This window comes from Grampus griseus (assembly GCF_964374135.1).
Source record: "Grampus griseus genome assembly, chromosome: 17".
NCBI classification, from domain to species: Eukaryota; Metazoa; Chordata; class Mammalia; order Artiodactyla; family Delphinidae; genus Grampus; species Grampus griseus.
The window spans coordinates 28,066,092-28,090,009 of NC_139011.1; the positions used below are offsets into that span (position 1 = coordinate 28,066,092).

General features: G+C 34.2%; 1 protein-coding gene across 1 annotated transcript in view; it reads right to left on the reverse strand.

Annotated features, from left to right (window-relative positions):
- PKHD1L1 (PKHD1 like 1) overlaps window positions 1-23,918 on the reverse strand; it is a gene marked incomplete at its 5' end in the record, with an annotated part of 152,332 nt that overhangs the window by 112,975 nt on the left and 15,439 nt on the right. Inside the window, 13 exons of the mRNA XM_082674767.1 lie at window positions 1,390-1,533; window positions 2,300-2,435; window positions 2,745-2,904; window positions 5,800-5,891; window positions 7,192-7,460; window positions 9,327-9,416; window positions 11,350-11,460; window positions 12,620-12,690; window positions 16,576-16,618; window positions 17,532-17,605; window positions 18,135-18,188; window positions 21,290-21,383; window positions 22,629-22,686. Of these exons, the coding sequence (XP_082530893.1) occupies window positions 1,390-1,533; window positions 2,300-2,435; window positions 2,745-2,904; window positions 5,800-5,891; window positions 7,192-7,460; window positions 9,327-9,416; window positions 11,350-11,460; window positions 12,620-12,690; window positions 16,576-16,618; window positions 17,532-17,605; window positions 18,135-18,188; window positions 21,290-21,383; window positions 22,629-22,686 (1,396 nt within the window). The remainder of the gene's footprint in view (window positions 1-1,389; window positions 1,534-2,299; window positions 2,436-2,744; window positions 2,905-5,799; window positions 5,892-7,191; window positions 7,461-9,326; window positions 9,417-11,349; window positions 11,461-12,619; window positions 12,691-16,575; window positions 16,619-17,531; window positions 17,606-18,134; window positions 18,189-21,289; window positions 21,384-22,628; window positions 22,687-23,918) is intronic.

Consider the following 23,918-nt stretch of genomic DNA (forward strand, 5'->3'; position numbering starts at 1 on the left):
AGGCCTTGTCCTCACATGTCTCTCTTCTTTGGGAGGATGCTTTAACAGTGGAATCCTACTGACTTTCTCTAAGAGAACAAAGATAACCATATCTTCTTTAGATAGCATTTTGACAATCTAACCTTTGGGAAATTTTTAGAACTTCAATTCATGTTAAACAGAACTCTTTACTCTCTGCTCAACAATCAAATTAACAACTTCATAAAATGAGACATAAACATTGAAGTAACAGTTTACTTATATGAATTGGAAAATAGTGACTGTGCAAAGAAAGGAAACACATATTCAGGGACCTATTTCATGAGCTAAATATCCCAAATACCCAAATTGGTTGCTAAACTTGGCTTTAAGACTTGAAAATGTGACACTTGAAATTGTGAGACTTGAGGGCTTCCCTGGTGGTGCAGTGGTTTAGAATCCGCCTGCCAACGCAGGGGACATGGGTTCGAGCCCTGGTCCAGGAAGATCCCACATGCTGCAGAGCAACTGAGCCAATGTGCCACCTACTGAGCCTGCGCTCTGGAGCCCGCGAGCCACAACTGCTGAAGCCCGTGCACCTGGAGCCCGTGCTCTGCAACAGGAGAAGCCACCGCAATGAGAAGCCCGCGCACCGCAACAAAGAGTAGCCCCCGCTCACCACAACTAGAGAAAGCCCACGCACAGGAACAAAGACCCAACGCAGCCAAAAATAAACAAATAAATAAACTATAAAACTTGCAGAAGAAAAACTGGAAAATTTTAAAAGAAAAAAATTGTAAGACTTGAAAACGTAATAAGAAGTTAATGGCCATTACTTGAAAAGGATAAAGAAGTCAAATAATTTTGGAAAATGCTGTATTAAATACAGGTGCACTGCTTTTTTTGTTTTGTTTTTATTGTTGTTTTTGTTTGTTGCTCATTGCCGGAGTCCTTGGGGATTTTAATATTCTATAATGAGCTCTATCAACCTTCAAGGAGAAGCTGTGGTATACAGAGCTTCCCACAGGGATTTGACCAGAGAATCCTTTTATCAAACAAGATCTAGCCAGACTAGTGTCTCCTGAGAAATACTGATTCGCTTAAATTTCATTTCCAGAATTAATATCTTCACTAATTTTTGCTAAATGTAAAGTAGGCTACTATACTTACAGTGTATTTGTAGTATATAGCGTGTATACCTCATGCACTGGAGTTGTACACTCCTTGAAGTACAACTAAAATTTAAATTACAGTAGAACAAAATTAACCATTTATTTCTGTTTCTCCTGGAGGTGATCAAGGCTATGAATATGCATTTACTTTCCCCTGTCATTTTATGCAGGTTTTGCCTTTTTCAGTGGAGTTGCACAGGATACAAACTTATTTCCTAGAAAAAACTTTACAGAATTGCAAAATGAAATACATGCTTACCTCTAGTTGATATAAAGGTTACCATGTAAACATAGCTCTGAGGATTTTGTGTTCTTATTACTTGAACTGCATCCGGTTTTATAGACCAGAGGTCATTCAAGGCTGATTGCAGTATGAAGTCAGAAGCGTCAGCAGGTAGCCAGACTTTTCGATGAATTAACAAAAAATTAAAGTCAAATGATTAGGGGTTTTAATAAAAAAAAAAAAAAAGAGTTGAAATCTCTGCACTATCACAGCCAGCACTGATGTCTCATATTTGAATTTTTTTAAGTACCTATAGTCTGTACCATCAGTTATCACTTAATGAAATTACATTCTGAAATTGATTCAAGTTCAATAATATTGGCTGCTTAATTGGACTGTGATCTATTGAGGATAGGGCTCATATTTTATTGTTTTAATATTCCCATAGTAATAAGCATTGTATTTGGCAAACAGCAAGCACTCTTCAATATTTACTCATTGAAACAATTAACAGAAATAGCAAAATTATTTTTTCTGGGTTTTTATAAAATATAGAAATGCAATATCTTCATTAACAGATAAATTAGTGTCTCATAGGTCTTTTGAGAAACTGAAATGCCTATCTCTATAATGATGAACTTAATTCCTATTAACTTAACACCTGTGAGTCACAGATACATAAATTCCTTATGTGTGTTTAGATATGCATTTATCATGATCCTTACAGAAGAAAATAATAGTATATATCTGAAAGCTGTTTTTACTGATGCCATTTTCTATCCCAGTCTGAAGAGTTTTCTTCATGATATATTTTTTTGCCTCTTTGTCTAGCATACTATTAAAACTATATTTTTCAGACAGTAGAATTTGACTAGAGCAAATACCTTTTTATAATTTTGTCTATACATGAAGAGTAATAAAATCTCCCTTATTATTTACAACTTACCAGTTTTTTCCTTGTTATAGATTAATCTATATTGGTAAAGTGAACATAAATTAGCCTCCACACATGGGCCGGTTACTATGATCTTCTGCACTTCATTGGTTGCATTAGTTGTTTCCCAGTTTTCCAATGTTATAACCTATTTCCCAATTTAAAAAAGCATATATTTACTATATGGAAAAATACATTTTAAAAGCATCATAAGTCAGCTATTCAATGCCTCTACATTGCCCTATCTTATTGCAAATGATAAACTATTTTAATGTGTAAGTCATCAAATAACAGACTCTTTGGTTTATAATTACAGATATTCCAAGGCACAATGCAGTAATTTTCCATGACTGTTTTCCCCCAAAACAGTATCTTACCTAGTAAAATTAATAACCAAATAGAGCTCCTATATTTGAGCATTTACTTTCTACAAAGTGGATCTATAATCATAGCAAACCTGTACTTCCTGGACAATTGTCGACTGGGATTTGATCACTTGTTCTTCATTCACTGCATCTTCTGTTTGTTGTTCAGTATAGACATTTCTATACTGGTACAGTCCAACATCCACAAAAGCACTTAGTCTGTACTCCTGCAGCAAGATTTCAATGTAATATCTGGAAAATAGTGTAACTAAAGAATGTAACTTTTTCTCCAGAGCACTTGTCATGAATTTTTCTTTCAATGAATAAAATTTCAATATGATATAAAACATCTGCTTGTTAAATGATTTATATTGTAGTATCCCTGATTTTAATTATTAAAATATTAAGTTTCATAGCAGTTTGCTAAAAGAAAATGAATTATGTAAGATATCTGCATTAGAGATAAAGAGAACGATGAATTCATTCAGTTTTGTCAATAAATATTTATTGAAAAAGATACTATCCCCTATCTTCAAGGATCTTAAAACAAAATTACATTGTAGGTTATAACATAATCTTCCTGGCATAAAACAGAGGACACACAGAGGTTAAATACATTAACGTGTGTAAGAAAATGTCAGGCAGACCTAGACATACCATATATTTTGTATCTGAGTGGTTGTATGTCATCGATGAAAGTTCTTACTCTAAGTTCCTCAAATATTGCCTCCACTTGTAACTTGGGAAACAACACACTGCCGCAGAAAACTTTTACTGATTAGATTGATGATGGCCCTCTAATAAGCTGGATGAGATTCACACCTTAACTTTGGAAGTCTTGATTCCTGAGGCCCCGTGCCCATCATCCAAATGCCTATCCAGGATAAGGTGTTCACTAATCAGCTGTTACAGGTGAGTGAAAAGCTACTGCTTCCCTATCTAAATCTCTGTCAGTGTAACTACTGCTCCCATCGTTGGAGAGGCCAGCTAGGAGTTCCTTTAAATTGCCTCACATCATTCAACAGATACTCTTGTAAATGGAGAATAAGTATCCACAGTTCATGTAAGACTGTGAATGAGGGGTACTTATTACCTCCCATCTGGCAAGGATGCTGGGGCTCTGGGTCATTTCCCTCATAGAACTGATACTGGAGGATTACATCAGGCTTTTGGCTGCCCTGAGAACCTGTTTGCCAGCTCTGTCAAATCAAGGTGGGCAATACTAATTAGGGAGCAGGATTCGGAGAAGAACCATTAAATTCTGTATCCTTACTGGCAGCTTAAAAATATTTTAAGGCACCTTCTATGTGCTAGACACTAAACTGAGCACTTCACAGACATTATTATATTTAATATTCACAAAATCCTATAAAATATCTATTATTATTCTGTTTGATCATATGAATAACAGAGACTAAAAGAACTTAAAGATTGAAAAATTATTTAAAAGTTAGTCACTGAGGTAGGATTCAAAGTAGAAAGGGGGTGACCAAAGCGATATGCACTTAGAGATAAGGCTATATTATTTGAGTAAAATGAACTGGCAAGCCAAGCTACCTTTGGAAAGGTCCCAGGGACCACTGTGCAATAAACCATCCTGCGTGGCCTCAATTTCAGAATACACAACCATCATTATAAGTGCCAGTGTAAATTTCAAGCTAGTTTGCAGACGCACAGATACCGGGGGCAAGATGTATTACAAGTCACCTTCACGCAAGCTCTGTGCTCTTGCCAAGCAGGTAAACTGAACTCATTTTCCAAGGTCAAGGCAAAGCCTGAAGGTGTATTGACACTTAATAGCAATAGGTATTAACGAGATACTCCATTTACTCTGAATTGGCCCAGGGAACTTGGTTAAAAAAGAAAATGCTTAAGTTTAGAAAGAAGTGATAGAAGGAGGAGGAGAAAAAGAATGGAAAGCTTATTATTCCTAAGACTTTAGTGAGAACACTTAGTGTGATTTCTCTCAGGTACCATTGATCCCAACCCTCTCTGTCCAGCTCCATCACATCTTCATGGTGCTGCCTATGAGCATAATCTAATCGATATCTGTAAAGGTGACATGGTAAATGGAAAAAAAAAAAACAACTCCTCCCATCAAGAAGTGAAGTGCATTTCTTCACCCACTGAATCTAAGTTTGGCCATTTGCTTTGGCCAATTGGATATTAGCAAATATGATACAAGCAGAATTTAAAAAGTACCTGTGCATTAGGAATTGCCCTCTTAACTGCTGGGACACTGTGACAAGCCTGGGCTAGCCTCCTTGAAGATGAGAGACCATGTGAAGTGAGACATCCCAGATATCTCAGTTCCCATCAGGACAGCTGAGCCTCCTGATATGTGAATGAGGCCATCCTGGACCATTAATCACCAACTAAATAGTCAGGATCAAAAGAACTACCTAGCTAATCACAAAACTGGGTTGCTTTAAGCTACTAAATTTGGGGGAATGGTTTCTTACGCAGCAAAACCTAACAGATACAAATGGTAAATGGAAGAAAATTTCAATGAAACTTTTGATGTTCTCCATGTAACTTAGCTATTTTGCATATATCGGCTTTTACCTCCCTGTTTTCTAGGAATCCTGAATTGACTTTTCGAATGGGATTATTAGCTATTTGAATAATATCCTCATTTTCTCCCTGGAATTGACCTTTCAGCACTAAATAAGTACTCCTTAAGGGCAGGGAATATATTTTAATATCCTTTGTATTAAATTTCTAGTACCTGGTCCAGGGTCTGGAATAAATCAAGAGAATATTAAATATATATTAATTATGGTACAAATCCATGTGGTTTTTGTGATTTTTCTCTAGCAATACAGAAAATAGGAGAAGAGAAATTAGATGGCTGGATTGACTGAAAGGTCCTAATAAGAAACTAAAGCAGGATTAAGTAAATTTCACAGAATTGTAATTTCTGCAACAGGAATAATTTAGATTTCAAATTTTCCTGGTTAGCTGAATGCCAGTATGCTTGAAAATATAGAAACAAAACTTAGCAAATTATAGAGAATGACCAATTATAAATTAAACCAATAAACTAGTATCACTTCTACCAATAAAACAAATTGAAAATATTTTTATATATAAAATTATAGTTTTTAAATATTACACAATAATTTAAAGAAAAGAAAAAAACCTTACTCTTTTCCTTTTTGAAGATGAATGTCATCTGATCTTTGTGTTGGGCTGGAAAAATAACTGTTGGCATTGGAAGAATGATAGGCAATCCTCACCTTATCCCAAAAAGACAGAGAGAGACAGAGAGAGAGAGAGAGGGAGAAAAGAACTTATTAATAAGCCTGTTCAGCATTTATTTATCATTTATTTTTTCTGTCAGTCTTAGAACTTTTATGAACAGAAAAATGTGAAAATATTTCACATTTTTCTTCTAATATCTGTTTTTCATGATGAAATGGATTTTAAAAAATTACCAAAGCTCACTTCACCCCTTCCACCCTTAACTAACATCAACTCCACTATTCCATGAACACACACAGAACATAGCTTTTCCACAATTAGAACTGCAAATGGGAAATTTAAAGATCCATACAGGGAGGAGGTTGTTACTGTTAAATAAAATATTCTTTTGTTCTGCTGAGAACTTTGAGGGACTTAATCCAAATGAGATCATTAAAAGGAGGTCTGAAAGATGCCAAAGATTACTAATTGGGTCTGCACACTAGAAAGAGAAGACTTTGGGCTTCCCATTAGAAATGACTGTCTTTAAAGGAAACATGCTGAAAAGCTATGGTAAAATTGGAATTCATGTGTTATAGGCAGGAATTTAAACTTGTTCATCCAGTTTGGGAGACAACCTTGCCATATATATAGTGATTCATAAAATGTTCTTATGATTTGATTCATTAGTTTCACATTTGTGAAACTGTCCTAAAGAAATAACATAAAATACAGAATAATTTAATGAACACAAATGTTCAATTGAGTAAGATTTGTGGTCATAAAAAATCAGAAGTAAGTTAAAAACTTATCAGTATGGGGAAAGGTAGTAAAGTCATGCAATAGCATACTATTTAGTCATCAAAAATGGTGTTATATAAATTATTTAATAATATGTGAAAATACTGATACATGACAAAAATGACTATAAAATTGGATGTGTGATCCTATTTATGTAAGAAACAAAATACAGACAAAAGGAGATAATAGACTTTAATCTCATGACCAAGTAATAGTGAAACAGATCTAGCAGGATAGTGAAATACTTGTACTCTTCTCCAAATTTCCTATGTGTGACCATAATTCTTTCATAATAAAAATAATCTTCCATTTTAAAGGAAACATATGTGTTTTCTTTTTTGGTTACAGAAAACTTAGGTATGGTAAAGCATTTTCTTTTAGACAATGGGTTTTCTAACAACTTTATGGTTCATACCACATGTGTTAAAATAGCCAAGAACCCACCACATAAATTCGTTAACATATTCACTGGTTTTGGTGTAGAATAAATGGGATATGTATAAAGGTTATCATAGTGTTTCGATAATATCAAGTAGTGTTCTGTGGCTTCCCTACCTTATCTTCAGGAAGTCCAGTCTGGCTGAAATAGATAGCATAACGGTCATCACCTTTGATGTAGAATCTATAAACATCAGAAGCTGGAGCCACCAAAAATCCACTGAAGCGTGCAACAAATGTATCTTGTCCCATAGGCCAAAGATAGGAAGCTGAATCTACCCAACTGGTACCCATGTACCCTGGAGTTTTTTCATTGTATTCGAGTATCTCTTCAAGATGTACTGGACGGCTAGTATTCCATACCTCAAGCTTTAGGCCTCTCCCACCTGAACGTAACAAAATAAAAGAAGGCTTTCATCAGAATTTTCATGCAGTACCTCAATGGCTTTTACTTGGGTGGTGATTATAGGTATTCTATTTCTATTCACATTTTTACAGCATGTGTGTAAACAAAACAATTACGCATATCTCTACGTGTATCTGTACCCAGAGGACAGACTGCTGTTACGACAGTCTGCAATTTATTGTTTCACATATCTGTCCCTCAGATTCTACATATGTAAAATGAGAGTAATACTATGATTGACAAGGCTACTATGGGGATTAGATATCATACATATGTAAAATACCTGGTACTTAGTGAATGCTTCACATAAGATAGTAATAATATAATAATTATGATTTTTGATATGACTGATGTTGCTTTATATAGTCAAGACTCAAAACTTCAAGATTCAGACCATTTGATTACAAAATCTTCACCCTGATTATTCTCTCTAATAAAAGTTACTCAATTAATGGCTCAAAGAACAGACACTATTGGCCTTAACACTTCTGTCAGTATTTGTTTTTCTTCTTTTTAACATTACTTTTGCTCTAGGATTTCTCCTCCTTCTTGGACAGAATCAGAGAGAGAACATTCTCATTAAAGTGAACTTACACTTGCCAGTGTAATTTTCTCCTAATCATAATGAGCCGTCTCACTTTTTATTTTTCTTCTTTAAAATACAACAACAATCAGCTCAGGCCTTGGTTCAGCAGCCTTAGGCTTGTCTGGAGTGCCTGAATCTGGAAAATAATGGGTACTACTCTTCCCCTGAGTCTGGTGAGAGAAAAGCTTGAGCACTTCAACCTTTCATAGCAGCAGCATGCTCTGGTATATACAACTTTCTTTAAAGTAATCAATTATAAATATCAAAATTCTCCTCTTAAACCGGTCAATTTTTAAATATTGTTCAAAACAAGGACATTTAAGAGGTTAATAAAATGAATTTACTTGGCTTCAAATACCAATCAATGACACAATTATAAACTGATTTCACTGAGTGCACAGGATGAGATACAGAATCCATGCACACACATGCACAGCATCACGGTGGTCTAGTTGCAGATATCAAGGCCATCAGGTGCACTTTAACTGGTCACAGGTGAAAATCTGAAAAGAATTTTGTGTTCCGTTTCTCTCATCCCTGTGATCATGCCTAAATCATTCTAGACAAATAAGGATTTAACCTCTGACGTTTATTTTTTAACCAGGAATAAAGCATTTTAAAATTTTCCATGTAGCCTGTACCAAAATTTAGTAATAATCATTTGATCTGAAATAAAGGCACCCTTATACTCTATCAATAGAGTTTTCATAGGGTATCTGAGTAATTTAGGCCAGGTTTACCTCCACTGGTGCAGCCTTGATGCAGCTATATTAATAGAAAAATTTCCTAATCCAGAAAGTATAAAGATAAAAACTAGAAAGAAATTTATTATAATTCTCACTACAAATTCTAAAAAATTCAAATAATATTTTTTGTTACTATGTTACGGGCTCAATGTTTGGGTCCCCTCAAAACTCAGATGTTGAAACCTAATGCCCAATGTGATGGTATTAGGAGGTAGGGCCTAATGAATAGGATAAGTGCCCTTATGAAAGAGAGCCCACAGAGGTCTCTTCTCCCTAGCCCTGAGAAGGCCTCATCTGTGAGAAAGCAGGTCCTCACCAGATCCCCAATCTGCCAGTGCTCTGACCTTTGACTCCTATCCTCCAGAACTGTGAGAAATCAATGTTGTTTATAAGCTACCCAGTCTATGGTATTCTGTTATAACAGCCTAAACGGACTAAGACACTAAAGATATCTGTCAATAATATTCCTCTTACACAAATACAGAAATGGTCGTTCTCCCTTTTGTTGACTTACCTGGATATACAGTCCTAAGAATATCAGGTTTAGGGGGTGTCTTGCAACATATGCTGTTTTCTGTGACATTCAAAATATCACAGGCTTGACCTACAGAGAAGCAAGGGCAGAACTGTTACTACAGAGCTTCAGAATGAAAATCACATCAGTCTATCTTGGAGTGCTTTTTCAATTAAAGCTAAGTTACAAAAGCAAGAGGCAAAGTTGAAGGGTCTTAATTTCTTTTACATATTCTCCATGAAAGCTTTAGCATTCATCAATTGTCATACTTCCACAGGCTACATTTTGCTGGCAAAATCTCACAAGTCTGAGTTAGAATATTTCATAATTTCAGAGAAACAAAATACGAAATTTGATAAAATGATGTCACTGTGAAATATTTTATCTGGGTCCAAAGCAAAGCCTTATGTTTTGTTCCTTGGAGAAAGTTTCTGAATAAATCAATGATGTTCAGAATTTACAAAAGCAGATGATCCCGGTCCTCTTAGGTTAATGGTGGTTTTGTCCAACTTTTTCAAATGAAAACAAAAGGAATAATAACTTGTAAGTGGTATTTCCACAGACAGATGGAAACCAAAACAGACAAGATTCTAAATAACAGTTGTTACACATAAGCACAATTAGACTTCAGTAAGAGTGTACGTTTTAGACCCCCATGTATTCCTCACAGTGCCTCATGTAAGGTCAGCCCTCATTAACTATTTACTGAAACGGAAATAACCCATGAACAGTGAAGCAAGGGAAATGGAGGAAAGTATCTTTGCCACATTTTGTTTGGTGGCCTGGAAAACGGATACTTCAACACAACCTTTCACTATTTTGAATGCTTTGTGAATGCAAGATCATTGAACTAGAAAACAGTACATTTTAACAGTATATTAAACTAACTTAACCCATTTTGTTTGGAGCAAAGATACAAAAACTGATCATTATTTTCAAGAAATTATTGAGGATTCAAAATCTCAAATCTGGCTGTAACATTAATGGCAATGAAATATAAAAAAATTTAACATGTTACCTTTGCATATCAGCTGTATCATAATATCAGATCGTAAAACATATTATATATATTAAAAATATTTTATGTCCCTGCTTCTAATATTTAAAATATAGTATCTGATCAGAATAACATATTATATGAAAGTTTAAAATCTTTTGGCCTATGCAGGTGGCCAGCAAGGATTCATGGGGATAGGAAAGACATTATATGAATGTTACACAAGGTTGCTTTCTATGAATTTCTTTTCTTGAAATCACATCTTGGCTGGCTCATTAGCAGATTCCTTAAAAGCAGAAAGTACCTAAGCAGCGGGCTCTATCAGAAAAATTACGTGCCAGGTGCATGGGCGGACATCCTGTCCCCTGCACGTCAAGGTAGGTAAGGTCATCATAACTGAGTGGGAAGACCCCCACTGTTACATTCATCCCCAACTTCCTATTTGAGCTGCCTAGCACCCTACCTCTGAACAGATCTGGACCAGACATATAAAAGTGATGCATAACCAGAGAATCAAACCTGATGTGCAGCTGTGAACATATAACACATTAATTGATGCTCTTTCTAAGGCCAATATCATCTATAATTACTGATGTCCAGATAAGGCACCGTATATGACAAGGGGATGAGGAGAGTATCCCTAAATACCACTTTAAATTTCCCATAATTACCTAACCCTTTAAGAAATAATAACAGTTCAAAAAGGTAATTTAAGAGTCTATTAAATAGAGGGTACGTGTGTCGCTAAGTGTGGTGAGGAATTTGTTGATGGCAGCCATGATGCTGCCATGCAGTGCCCTTCGGTGCTGACCTCAAAGCCCAAATCTTGGTCATATAAAGGCTGCAAGAAGTGGTCCTCACTGGAGAATTGCAGTGGGAAAAAGCATCAAGCCCCAGAACCAAATGCCCATCTGAAAATACACAGCTTTTAAATTAAGCATTAATTAAGAAAAGACTGTTATTCTTCTTAGATGTTATTAAAGAAAAGGAAGGATTGGTTCTTTTATTAAAAATCATGAAAATTACCTCCAACAAAAACTCGGACTGGGAAATCTGTCTCATCAAAGAACCGTCCACTTATTGTTAGCATGGTGCCGCCTTGAATGCTTCCTTGTGAAGGTGAAACCTTAGTGACCTCTGGGAGGGGGAGGGGAAGGACAAGAAATACAATGTCATGAATATTACACATAAACACAAATGTTTGATTTTTACCAATTTTCCAAATTGCCTAGCCATAGTACATAACACAGTGAAGGTACTGGATTACCAAATGAAAGTATCAGGTGTTTCATTATTTTGTCTCTGATGCAATCCTGCAAAGAGGACTATAAACATGGCTTTCACAGAGACCTACATCTTCTGGGGACCAGGCGTTAGTGGTAACTAGTACTAAAGAGACACTGGTAACAGAAGGATCCAGAGAACAAGGAAAACCTGGGCTGAGCATAGATGTTTGGTTCCAAAAGAAAACAGGAAGGCAAAGAGAACAGCCTATGCTGTTGAAGAATGAATCTTCCTTATATTTATGGGCCAACATCTTATATTTTTTTCATATACTAATATATTAACTATGATTGGAATTCTTGTGGCTTTATATATAAAAGTCTTAGGTATATTGGTAAAATAGCCCAGTGCATAACATATGGTAGATTCTTATTAAAATTTATCCTTATTAGTTCAATCTATCAAAGTTCTATGTATTTTTACATAGGAGTTTCACATTAAATAAGTTTCTAGAAAAAGCCAGGATAGATGATATTTGATTGATTCCAAGACATACATTTTTTTCACATTTGAACATCTTTGAAATCTGAATCATCCCAGACCTGGAAGGAAGTACAATTCTTCCAGAAGGGTTTGTGTTTGCTTCTGACACTCGCCTAGGGGCACTACCAACCTTAGACCTCATTAAATTAAAATAAATTATGATCTGCTTGAGGATTCTTTTGGACCACACTGACAGCATAAATCTCAGAGAGTGCTGGTTTGTGGTTTCAACTGACAGCAGAGATTTTTTTTCCTCCCTTGATCAACAGCCCAAGTTGAGATGCACAAGTTTCCCTGCTGTCTCTTTTAGAGTGATAAGTGTATTTCTCAATCAACCTTACACCAGAAATGTAGTTTTCGGGATCGTAGCTTAATGTCAGGACTTCCTATTTCACTCCTCATCTTAGGTGTGTTTCCTTTCTTAGAATTACGTAACATAATATAGTACACTTTACAGTCACTGTTGTATTTGATTTGATGAAATATCTCTTCTCCCGCCCCCCACCCCACACACAGAAAGGTCACATACCTGCATACGTTTGAAACATTGAAATTTTATTGAGAGAAGAAACAAAATATGCCATTTTTTGTGGTAAACTCCTGTTTAAAAAAAGTAAAAATTCTTGCTTTAAAAATGACCTTTATTTTAGGAAACTGTTTCTTTCTTTTTTTTTTTTTTACTTTAGTGATAGAAATCATATAATTTACAAAGGAGCAGGAAAGAACTTTTCAGGAGGATAAAATTGTTCTACATCCTGATTTAGTTATTGATTACACAAATACATGAAGATATATTTGTCAGAACTCACTGAACTGCACACTTAAAATATGTACATTTTATTATATGCAAATTATACTTCAATAAAGTAAGAATTTATATTAACATAAAAAATAAACAGACAGGAGGACTGCCCTTCATAAAAGCTGGGCTCTACTGATGACCACCCCAGAGTGCTCTATGCTCTTATAACCCATTTACTGTCAGAATAACTAACATTATTGAACACTTATCAGGTATGCTAAGATTTTTAAGCTTTTAAGCTAAGATTTTTTAAGCTTTTAATTTATTACGCTATTAAATTTTCAATTTCATATTCCATGAAGTAGGTAAAACTCAGAGAATTTTTATCTTAGTCAAGATCACAAAGACAGTAAGTAGCAGAAATAGAATTTGAGCTCAGGCAGTTTGAGTCCAGAGCCCTGGGTACTATACTACACAGTTCTCCTCTCTTGCCACTAACTTACATGAGAATACAAATGGATGACAGCAAGTTCACAACAGTCCACCAGAGTTAAGTCACCCTTAATAAACACAGAACCTATTCATATTTTTGACAGATACATACTTGCACTTCCATAGTCTAGAGGATTAGGAAAGGAAGGAATCTGATCCTAAAATTAAATGCTGTTCTCTTAATTACCTCAATTAAATTCATAATTAGAAAAGTTAAGAAATTCTAATATTAAGACCTAAACCCATTCACCCTAATTATAACACAATGAACTGGAATCTAAAAGGATAATGCAAATCTTGTGGTGGAGACCAAGAGTTAACTCCCTGTAAGTCTAACACAGGCATTATAATTTGCATTTGCAAAGCTAAAGAGCCCCTGAAAATATTTTATGCTAAATTAGTTATTTAAGAAGTTCATACTAGATTTTATATTTTTATGTTATAAGCTTTTCAGCTGATTTCTCAAAGATCTGAAATGATGCCAGTTCCGACAATGTTGTCTGGGGTCAGATCCTGCATCTGAAAAATTAACTCTGCTTTTTAAGTTGGTGGGAAAATTGCCTCCTGAAATAAAATTTGAATGTAATTTATTTGGTATGACACTGAGGTGATTTTCACTAATTCATTGATAATGACTAGGCATTTCTCAATTAAGCGAGCCTCATCTAAACCTTATCAGTTTGAAACAGCTGTTGTTTGAACTTGGGGTAATAGAAGAGAGAAGGTTGGTTATTAAAAGAAATACAGAATGCATACAATATTGTAAATCAACTAAACTTCAAAAAAAAAAAGAAATACAGAATGGGTGCCACAATACTGTCTAATTGGTTCATCTGATATTCAGGAATACTCCTGAAATTTGTAAAATATGGATTTTATAACTTATAAAATGACAATGTTTTTAAATGCCATGTAATCTTAAAACTAGGCTCTTAAGTAGTAAATGTCATATTTTTAACAGTTATCTTAAATTCATAAGATTGTTTTATATAGAAACACAATTTCTTAAATTCTGAGACACTAATACAAAAGGAAATCCATTGACTTAAAAAGGAAAAAAATGATTATAAGTCAAGATCACAGAATTAACAATTTTATGCAATATTTTTGCCTGTATATGTGCAAATTTTCTGACTTTTTAAAATTGAAAATTGGGGACATGTTAATGCCACATATTGACTTATGTATACTTATTAATCACATTCAAGCTTGATCACTCAAATGTTCTATTTTGGGGTAATTATTTCTCTGAGAGACATATGATGGATTTGGCAATTAGTACCTTTCATACAGACTCAGGACTAAGAAGTCACACATTGAGAGCATAAAAGAACCATATATAGTTCATGAAATAATTTAAAACTGAGTAATTGTTGCTTCTGACATATTTTTCTAGTATTTTCAATAAAATCCTATTGTCTAATCTTATCAAATTATATGTAAGTAGGCCATGTCCTTGCAGCAAATCACAGTTAAGTCATGGGACTGTGTCATTTCCCCATGTAAATCATAAAGGTAAATCTTAGCACCGTTTACATATCATCCACTCTGGCTTATCTTGAATTATAATATTCTTCATGGTTTTAGAACAGTATATATTATTCTATAATGAAGTGTCCAGTGGGAATTCTCTGGCGGTCCAGTGGTTAGGACTTGGTGCTTTCACTGCCAGGGCCTGTGGTCAATCCCTGGTCGTGGAATTAAGATCCTGCAAGCTGCGTGGCACAGCCCAAAAAACTGTTAAAAATTTTTTTTAAAAAGAAAATACAGTCCCTGTGCTTTGGGGACCCACAATTTAAAAAAAACAGTGTCCAGCCCAGGTTTATAACTTGGTAATAAACATATTGCCTCTAGGTGTCTAGAACTAGCTCATGCCTAAATACAGTGATAATGGATTTGGTTTCACCGACTCAACTGCATTTCCATACATGCAGGGACCAAATCTCACCCTTCTCTTGCAGTCTGTAAACAATGAACAGGAATAACATCTACTCTGATTACAATATTGCCACTCTTTCCAAACTTCTAAGCACTGAGTCTCTCTTCAGAGACAAAAAAGAAATCAATAGACCTATTTTATCATTGGTCTACTACTGACATATTAGGACTGGATGGCTAAATCTTGTGACTTATTTGGATTTCTATCAACCAGTTCATTTTCCCAGTGGAAGATGCTATGACATTTTGGGAAGAATAATTCATTTAGGTTTGGCACATCATGGTCCTGCCCATAAAAGGCCATTAGCATGCTATAGTTAGTGGGACTGCCAACAAATGCCACCCCCCCCACATTTGCAAATACTCCAGGAGTGGGGTGATCCCACCATGTTAGAGAATCCTGAGTCAGGATGTTAAATACTGATGAGATGTGGTTCTGTGACTGAAACCCTCCATCAGTCATGGCAGAGCACTGGAATAAAAGGCTTAGGCCCTGGAGTCAGACTGCATGGGTTCACATTCTAGCTCTGCTTCCTACCAGCTGAATATCCTTGGGCAAATTATTTAATGTTCCTAAGCCTCATTTTCCCAGTGTGCAATATGGGGTGGATGATAACATTCAATTTATATGTTCTTTGGGAGTATTAAACTAGATAATATATGTAAAGTGCCTAACACCATGCCTGCTACTAAATGTTCATTATTATTATCTATAATATGACATTTGCAACATGTTTTGAGACTTGCATATTCTGATATTTCTGTAAGCGTGTGATGGTCTTTCTGACTGAAATTAGGATAACTGGAAATAAGTTTTAGTTTTACTAAAAATCATAAATATAAGTTATTAACATTGGTGTTAAAATGAACAATTAAAAGCTATAACTACCATCTTTCAAAACTCTATTTGTCCTGACACTTTAAGAGAAAACCATTATCAGGTAATATTAACCATGAGGTTTTATTTATTCTTACATTAGTTCAAATCAAAATTTAGTTACTTAGCTATCAAAACAATTTTAATTAAATAAGAAGGATGACAAAACATAAAATAACACTTTATAATATCACAATCAAAGATTTTTTTAGTTATTGTTTTAGGTAATGCTAGATTTCCCAACAATTGGAAGGCCATGTCTGAGGCACAAATTATGAGTGACCAGGAGTTACAGATCCCTTAAATGTTAATTTGGGGGAAGAAAATGATTAATTTTTTAATCTAGGGATCTATATAGCACAAAGTAAATGTACACTTTTATTTTATTTACCCAGTTGAATTAATTATGAAAATTATTATTTACAAAATGACCTACCTTCCATAATCACTATCCAAGATGAAGCTGACATTGTGATGACCTGGAATTAATTAATATATGCAATCAATTAAATTCTCAATCACAGGAGAACAATAACTCTGTATTATAAAGCTGATTTAAAACAAAGAAAAGAAATATAAAATTAACACTGTAATTATGCAACCGTCTACTAATCCTCAAAGAAATGAAAACTGAAATATCTTAAAGTACCTAGTATTTTAAGATATACAAAATAATATATCTCAAGGTTATAACCAGGAAAACCTGACAAAATATAATAATGAATGAAGGAGAAGAAAAGAATATATATGTAACCATATTGCCCTCAATTTTCTTTCATTCATTTAACAGCTATTTAATTGAGTCAGACACTCAGCTATGGGTTGAGAGATGCAGGGTGAGCACACAGTTTGCTCTTCTCAAAGAGCACACTGCCAAGTGGAGGATACAGTCAGTCAAAAGCAATGACACAGAGAACTAAAAACTGTGATAAAGCTATCAATCAGAAGGAGAACGAACTTTGAGAATGTAAGGCTGGGGATCAGGGTTTTTTGAAGACATGACATTTTATCTGAAACTCTCGGGATGGGAAGTTTGCAAAGGTCCTGAGACAGAAGGAATAAAGCTCATTCAATAACTGAAAGGTTTATGAGTCTGAAGTACATAGAGCAAGGAGAAAAAACCAGAGTAAAAGTAAAGCTACAGGTAGATTAGTAATGGCATCATCTGGATGACAGAAGAAAAGAAAAAAGAAACTTGAAGAAGCTTACTTCAATGTCAACCTTAGAAAAAGGTAATTCATACATGCTTACATGACACTGAAAAGAAGCCAAGGTAAAGAGGAAATGCTAATTTTAAAAAAAAGGGATGAGGCCACAGGAGAGGTCTAAGAGAATACAAAACAAGGAAATAGGCATTTCTGAGAACAATGAAGAATGACGACTGACACTTACCAATGTAAGTTCCAGTCGTCTTACAAATCATAGAACCCATGTCTCCATTTGGGTGATCTAGTTTTAGACCATACCTAATAAAATATATATGTTAATTTCAAAGTTTATATTGACACTAAAGTTTTAAAATATTGTGTTTCCCTTAAAAACATCTTATGAATTTCAGAATATATATCAGGATAGAAACTGTTGCTACAACAAAAATTTTTGTAAAATGAAAATACTTCCCAGTCTTGGTTGAAGTTATTTGAATAAAACTTCATTTGAAAATTAAATATTTTGTAATTAATTTGGTTATCCCCATTGATATTCCTTTCAAAGAATTTAAAACATTACCAAGTGAAACAATTATTTGATAAAGGTATTTCTCAAAACATCTTTCTCAAAATAATCTAAAAGCAGTTCATATCATACTATACGGGAGATAGTAGATATCAGGTTACATCTAACTATATAAACGATTGATAATTTACTATAAAAATATTACAATCTATACTGTTATAAAGCATTCAGCTATGCAATATTGCTAGAAATTACTATTTAAATCTAGTATGTTTGTATCTACTATTTATTTTTCTAAAGAAAATTATTTGAATTACTTACAAATTATCAGATTGTGGTATGAGAAGTTCACAGGGCATTCCTCCAATATAAACTCTGTATAAATATTTTATTGGAAATGATCAAATTGTGTTTAATACATTATTTCAAAATGCTCTCCTCCCACCAAGTTTACTGCTACCTTATATTTTTTTCCCAATCACTTATTATTATCCATCATTCATTCACTCAACAAACACCTATTGACCACTTATTATGCTACAGTTTTTGCTCTAGGTACTGGAACACATCAGTGGACAGAACAAAGATCCCTGCCCTTATAGGACTGACATTCTAACTTGGGGAGAATGACAATAAACATGATAATAATAACATATTTGGTGTGTTAGAAAGTGATAAATACTATGGGAATAGAAAATGTAGATAATGGGGACTCTTCCACCTGAAGTTCAATTAATTCAAATACAAAATATAATTTTCTAGTTAAGTTTCATACTATAAGAATTAAACAAGGCCCACAGCAGAGGTCCCACAAAGTAACTGGATGAAAAGGATGTCTAACAGCATCAGTGTCAATGAAATGTGAACAAGAAGCTGCAAAGGATTAGAAGCTGAGAGGAAAATCTGCCTTCACGTTTCCCCAGCTGACTAGGTCAACCCATTGCTTTAAGGCTGATAGAACCCAAGGAGATCGGAGGCTTGCAGGTAACTGACTGCTATCACATTCTTTGCACCATCAGAACAAACCCCCAGTTTCTGGGACAGCAAATCCCATACTCAAAATAAGGCCAGATACAAACCTCAACTATAAAAAATAGGGACTTCTATTTGCAGAGAACTTTGAACATTTAATATACACACAAATTCTTTCATTTGATCATTACATTAGGTTGTAAAGAAGTAAACTGAATTACTGTAACCATTTTAGAGATTTATGAATTCATATTCTCTTTCTAACTTCTTGCCTCACTGCAACTAAATTATACATTTAGCAGCAAACATTTACAGGCACTTACCACATTTAGTCCTTGCAACTACCTTATGGGTTAGTAACTATTACCCTTCCATTTCACAGACGAAGAGACTGAGGCAGGGAGGTTAAGTAGTTTGCCCAAGCCTGCAGCCAGTAAGGGACAGAGCAGGAATTCAAACCCAGACAGTCCTACTCCAATGTGTGCTCTTAACCGCACCCCGTAATTCCCAAAGTGGTCTGGGTTTGCCTTTCTATGGTAATACTAACCTATTTGGCCTTAAATACATATATTTAACTTTTTTTCTCATCTGATCTCTTAGACCAAAAGTGCCTTAGTAGGCACTAGGTCCTTCAGTCATTTGTATGTCCTCTATCATTTGCACCCGGTCTGAATTTGGAGATTTGGCCAAATTGACAAGACTTGTGAGAAGCAAAAGCAGCTTGAGCACTTGGGTCTCCTGACGTCCTGCCCAGGACTCGGCCCATTGTTTCCTAGTAACAGAATTCAGGCACAGTGAAATGCCTTGAGGGCCCCAGTGTCACAATGAATGTGGTAGAAATGAGATAAATGCAGCTCTAAAACCTTTGTCCCTCCTATTAATAGGTGTGTGAATTTTTTTCTATTTATATATAGTATCTCAGGGTTACCAGAGTATAGGGGCTGGGTAGCCTGTCCTCTGAGGTCTCTTCTGACTGTGATGCTGTGATTTCATGAAATAATTTTTATCCATTCCTTTGTATTAAACAGATACAGTAGTTGTATTAGTTGTATTGTATTCAACTGTAGTTGTATTCAACTACAGTGGAGAAAGAAAAGGAATCACTTTGAAAGTTAAACTTTCTATTTTCTGCCATCATTAGGGAAAGGATGACTTAGAGAACCCAAATTAAGAATTGGAATATAAGACATTCATAACACTAGGGGGTGTGGGGAAGGGATGGACTGGGAGTTTGGGGTTAGTAGATGCAAACTACTACATATAGAATGGATGACCAACAAGGTCCTACTGTGTAACAGGGAACTATGTTCAATGTCCTGGGATAAACCATAATGAAAAGAATATAAAAAAAGAATGTATATATATGTATAACTGAGTCACTTTGCTGTATAGCAGAAATTAACACATTATAAATCAACTATACTTCAATTTTTAAAAAAGACATTCATAACACTCAACTATATGGAAATACACAAAATCTTTAGTTATACTAAACTGTCCATATGAAAAGTTAAATATTTGTTTCTCTATTTTAGTAGTTCTTTTATTATAAGATCAACATGAATATTTCTAGACTATTATAGATTCATACAAATGTGATTTAACTGAGAGTTCTACTCCACAGAATGCCAGATAAATTATCTTTATTTCATTTAGTAAAACCTTTCAAGTTGCATGTTTTACAAAATTATATATGCATATGTACGTGTATGTGTGCTGTCTGAGTTATTATTTATCCATTTATTCATTTTACATATGTATTCAGTAAGCATGAAGCATCTTGAAAGCTATGATACTGATTCTGTAGGAAGTGAACAGGACTTTCAGTCTTTCAAGGCAGGACTGAGATAACCCCACCTATGCTAGAGGAAGATAACTCTAGTGACAGTGCTAGTTTCCTACCCAAAAGGTGGAAACTGGTATTTTTTGATGTTAGGTAACCAGCCAATGTTACCATCTGGTCCACAGTTAGTATATGGAGGAACCAGGATTCACATCCTAGTCTGTTAATAAACTATTGACAGTTTTAAGTTTCAGCACTGTCCCATACATGACATGCAGTAGAAAAAGTGCCAAATTGCCTGTTAGGAGACTTGTGTTCTCCTCCTGACCTTGACTAAGTGATGGACTTCCAGGCTTCCGAGGTTTTTGTTTAATATGTACAAAATGAGGCAGTTAGATTAAGTAACAAAATTCTCCAGTGATGAAGTTCTGTGACTTTAGCTTAATTACTATTGGACTTGCTTCCACGTACCTTCTATAAATAAAATCCATGATAGAAAAATAAGCAATTATGTCATACTAAAAGAGAAAGGTATACTGGCCATTGCTTCTTTGTCAATGAATCATGGCAACAGTCTATTTTTCTTCCTCTAATATGGCTGAAAACCACTCGTTAATCCCATCACATTGTAGTGGTTTTTAATATCATTGGACCCATTATTCATGGGATAGCATATCTCATTTATGAATTATAAGAATACGTTTCCACATCGAAAACTTACCTTAAAATCCTAACATTTTTCCCATTTGAGCTTAGTGCTATATTACTTCCATAGACATCAGTGAAGATTCTGCCCTGGATTGTTATTAGTGTACCTAAAAACAAAACAAAGAAAAAGCTCTGTGTAAGATTATCTATCCATATACCCATACACTTAATATGAAAACTTTAGAGGTTTTCCCAATAAAACAAGCATCCAGACCCTTACATCTTGTGTTCACTACTATTGTTTAGCATTGTTCTGAAAGTTCTAATACAATAAACCATGAACAAATAATTATAGTATTAAAGAGATATCTATAAGTATTTATAGCTTAAAGAGGTGTTTCGTGGAAGATAGGATGAATTATTCAATAAATATTGCTTGGGTCATGGGTGATTTATTTGAAAAAAATGTAAATAAGATCCCTACCTTATGCCAAAAAGTGAAATAAATTCTAGGTGAAATAAAAATTAAATATAAACAATAAAACCATACAAACTCTTGAAAAATAAGTGAAAATTTATATAATATTTGTATAATCGGGATGGTGGGATCTTCTACAGCATAAAAATAAAGGGAGAAATAACAAAGGTTAAGATCTACAGATTAGATAATAAAAATTAAGTGTCTGAATGACAGAAACATCACTAATAAATTTTAAAAGCAAATAATAAATTCAAAACGTATTTCCCATCTATATGACGTATATATGGTTAATATTCTTAAAATGTAAAGAATTCTTGCAACTTAATATGAAAAAAAATGACTAGCCTTAAAAAGAGAGATGAACCAATAATTTATAAAAAGAAGAGATACAAATGGTTAATAAATACAAAATTAATTACATAAGTCAAAGAACTGGAAATATTCAAAAAAAACCCAACTATATTCTTCACATAAATTCTTTTTTTAAAAGAAAAAGAAAAGGAGAAAAGGCCTCCTGCCTTCCAGCACCCAGTGTCCACTGGGCTTGGAGCGGGTGGAGCCAGGGCCAGCGCCCTAGAAGAAGGTATAGGAGTAGAATTTTTCACATAAATTCTTGAAATAAAATGAGTACCTAGAATTGTTAAGGTTATAGAAAAAGGCATTTTCATATATTCCTGTTGGAATTATAAACTGGTATAACTATAGCTATTATAATAAACACTGGAAGCAAACTAATGCTCAATAGAGAGAAAGTCTAATACATTATAATAGATTCAGATGCAGCTATTAAAAAGCATTAAAAAAATTTTTTAGTTGTTTTATAATCAGAAAATGCTATTTATAAATTTTTAGGTATCATAATAAGTTTATGTACTAAAAATTAATTAACTATTATAAACAAAAAAGATATTTCAGCTGTCATATAACAGACCTGGAGTTCCAGATAAAGGTGTGATGCTCCTTATTGTTGGGGTTCTGAAACTTTTTGCCTGTAAAATAATATTGTTGATAAGCAGTCATCTCTATTTTGGTCCTAGTTTTATGAAATATCTCGGCTTCTTACATTATTTATATTTGAACAATATCCATAATATGACTGTCAAAATATTCCTTTTATATATGAGAAATAAAGTTCAGAATATTACTCCGATTATTCAAAATCTTTTCCTTACCCCCTAAAAATCCTCTTTCATTTCAAAGTGTTTCTACTTGGAATTTTAAAATTCAATCATCCTTTTGTTATCAGTGTAAGTCAAACCACAGTAATAAGGCTCTCTGGTAAAGACTTTTAAGAATTTGGTGGAATAAAATTAAAGAAAGCCTACTTTGGGTTAAGATTATAAAGAAAAAATAACAAAGCATTTTTCAAAAACATAGAAGCAAAACTTGGAAAGAGTTCATCAGAGTAAGCTTTAGTAACTAAGCTAACGATAATTTTCTAGAGTTATACAAAATATACTTAGAACACCACCTGACACATTGGCTATTATTATTCAAGTAAACATATGCCAACTTCTTTTTAAAAGACAAAATGAGAAATAATTACCACAAAAGGGAAATTTGAAAAACAAAATTAATTCTGAACAGGCAAAAAGCAGAGCTGATAGACAAAGTTTCCTCAATAACTGGGATACATCTAGTTATTGTGTAACTGGGATACATCATACATCTACATGTATGATCTACATACATGTAGATCAACATCTACACCTAAAAACAAATAATGTAGGAGAAAAACAAGCTAGAAATAGATCAAGAACAGTCCATCTGCACAAACACAAGGGTACCTCAGAAAAACAGAAGAGGACAGAAACACGGGCTGTATTTTTAAGGAATAACTGAAATTTTTTGGAGGAGGAAGGTTGCTGGTGGCGAAAAAGATGGCCTCTACGTGAATACAAAAATTATATAAGCAAAATAACCTAACACAAATTAGACTCTCACTAAATGTCAGCTGTCCCCCCGCTCATTCTCATTCAGGAATAACCTAAAAGAAAGATGCCCAGATACTTAAAGTAAAAGGACAGATTTCTTTCAGACTTCCAAGAAGAGATAAATTTTTGAAATTTGAGGCTAAGAATGACTTCAGACTCATTCTTTCACACTTCAGAAATGGTTAATGGAGAATCTATGTAAAAGTAATAAGTAATATAATACCTAGTCAAATGGACTTTGGGCAAAATATCATTTTTAGAGGTAGTAAGGGAAAAGCTATAGGAAC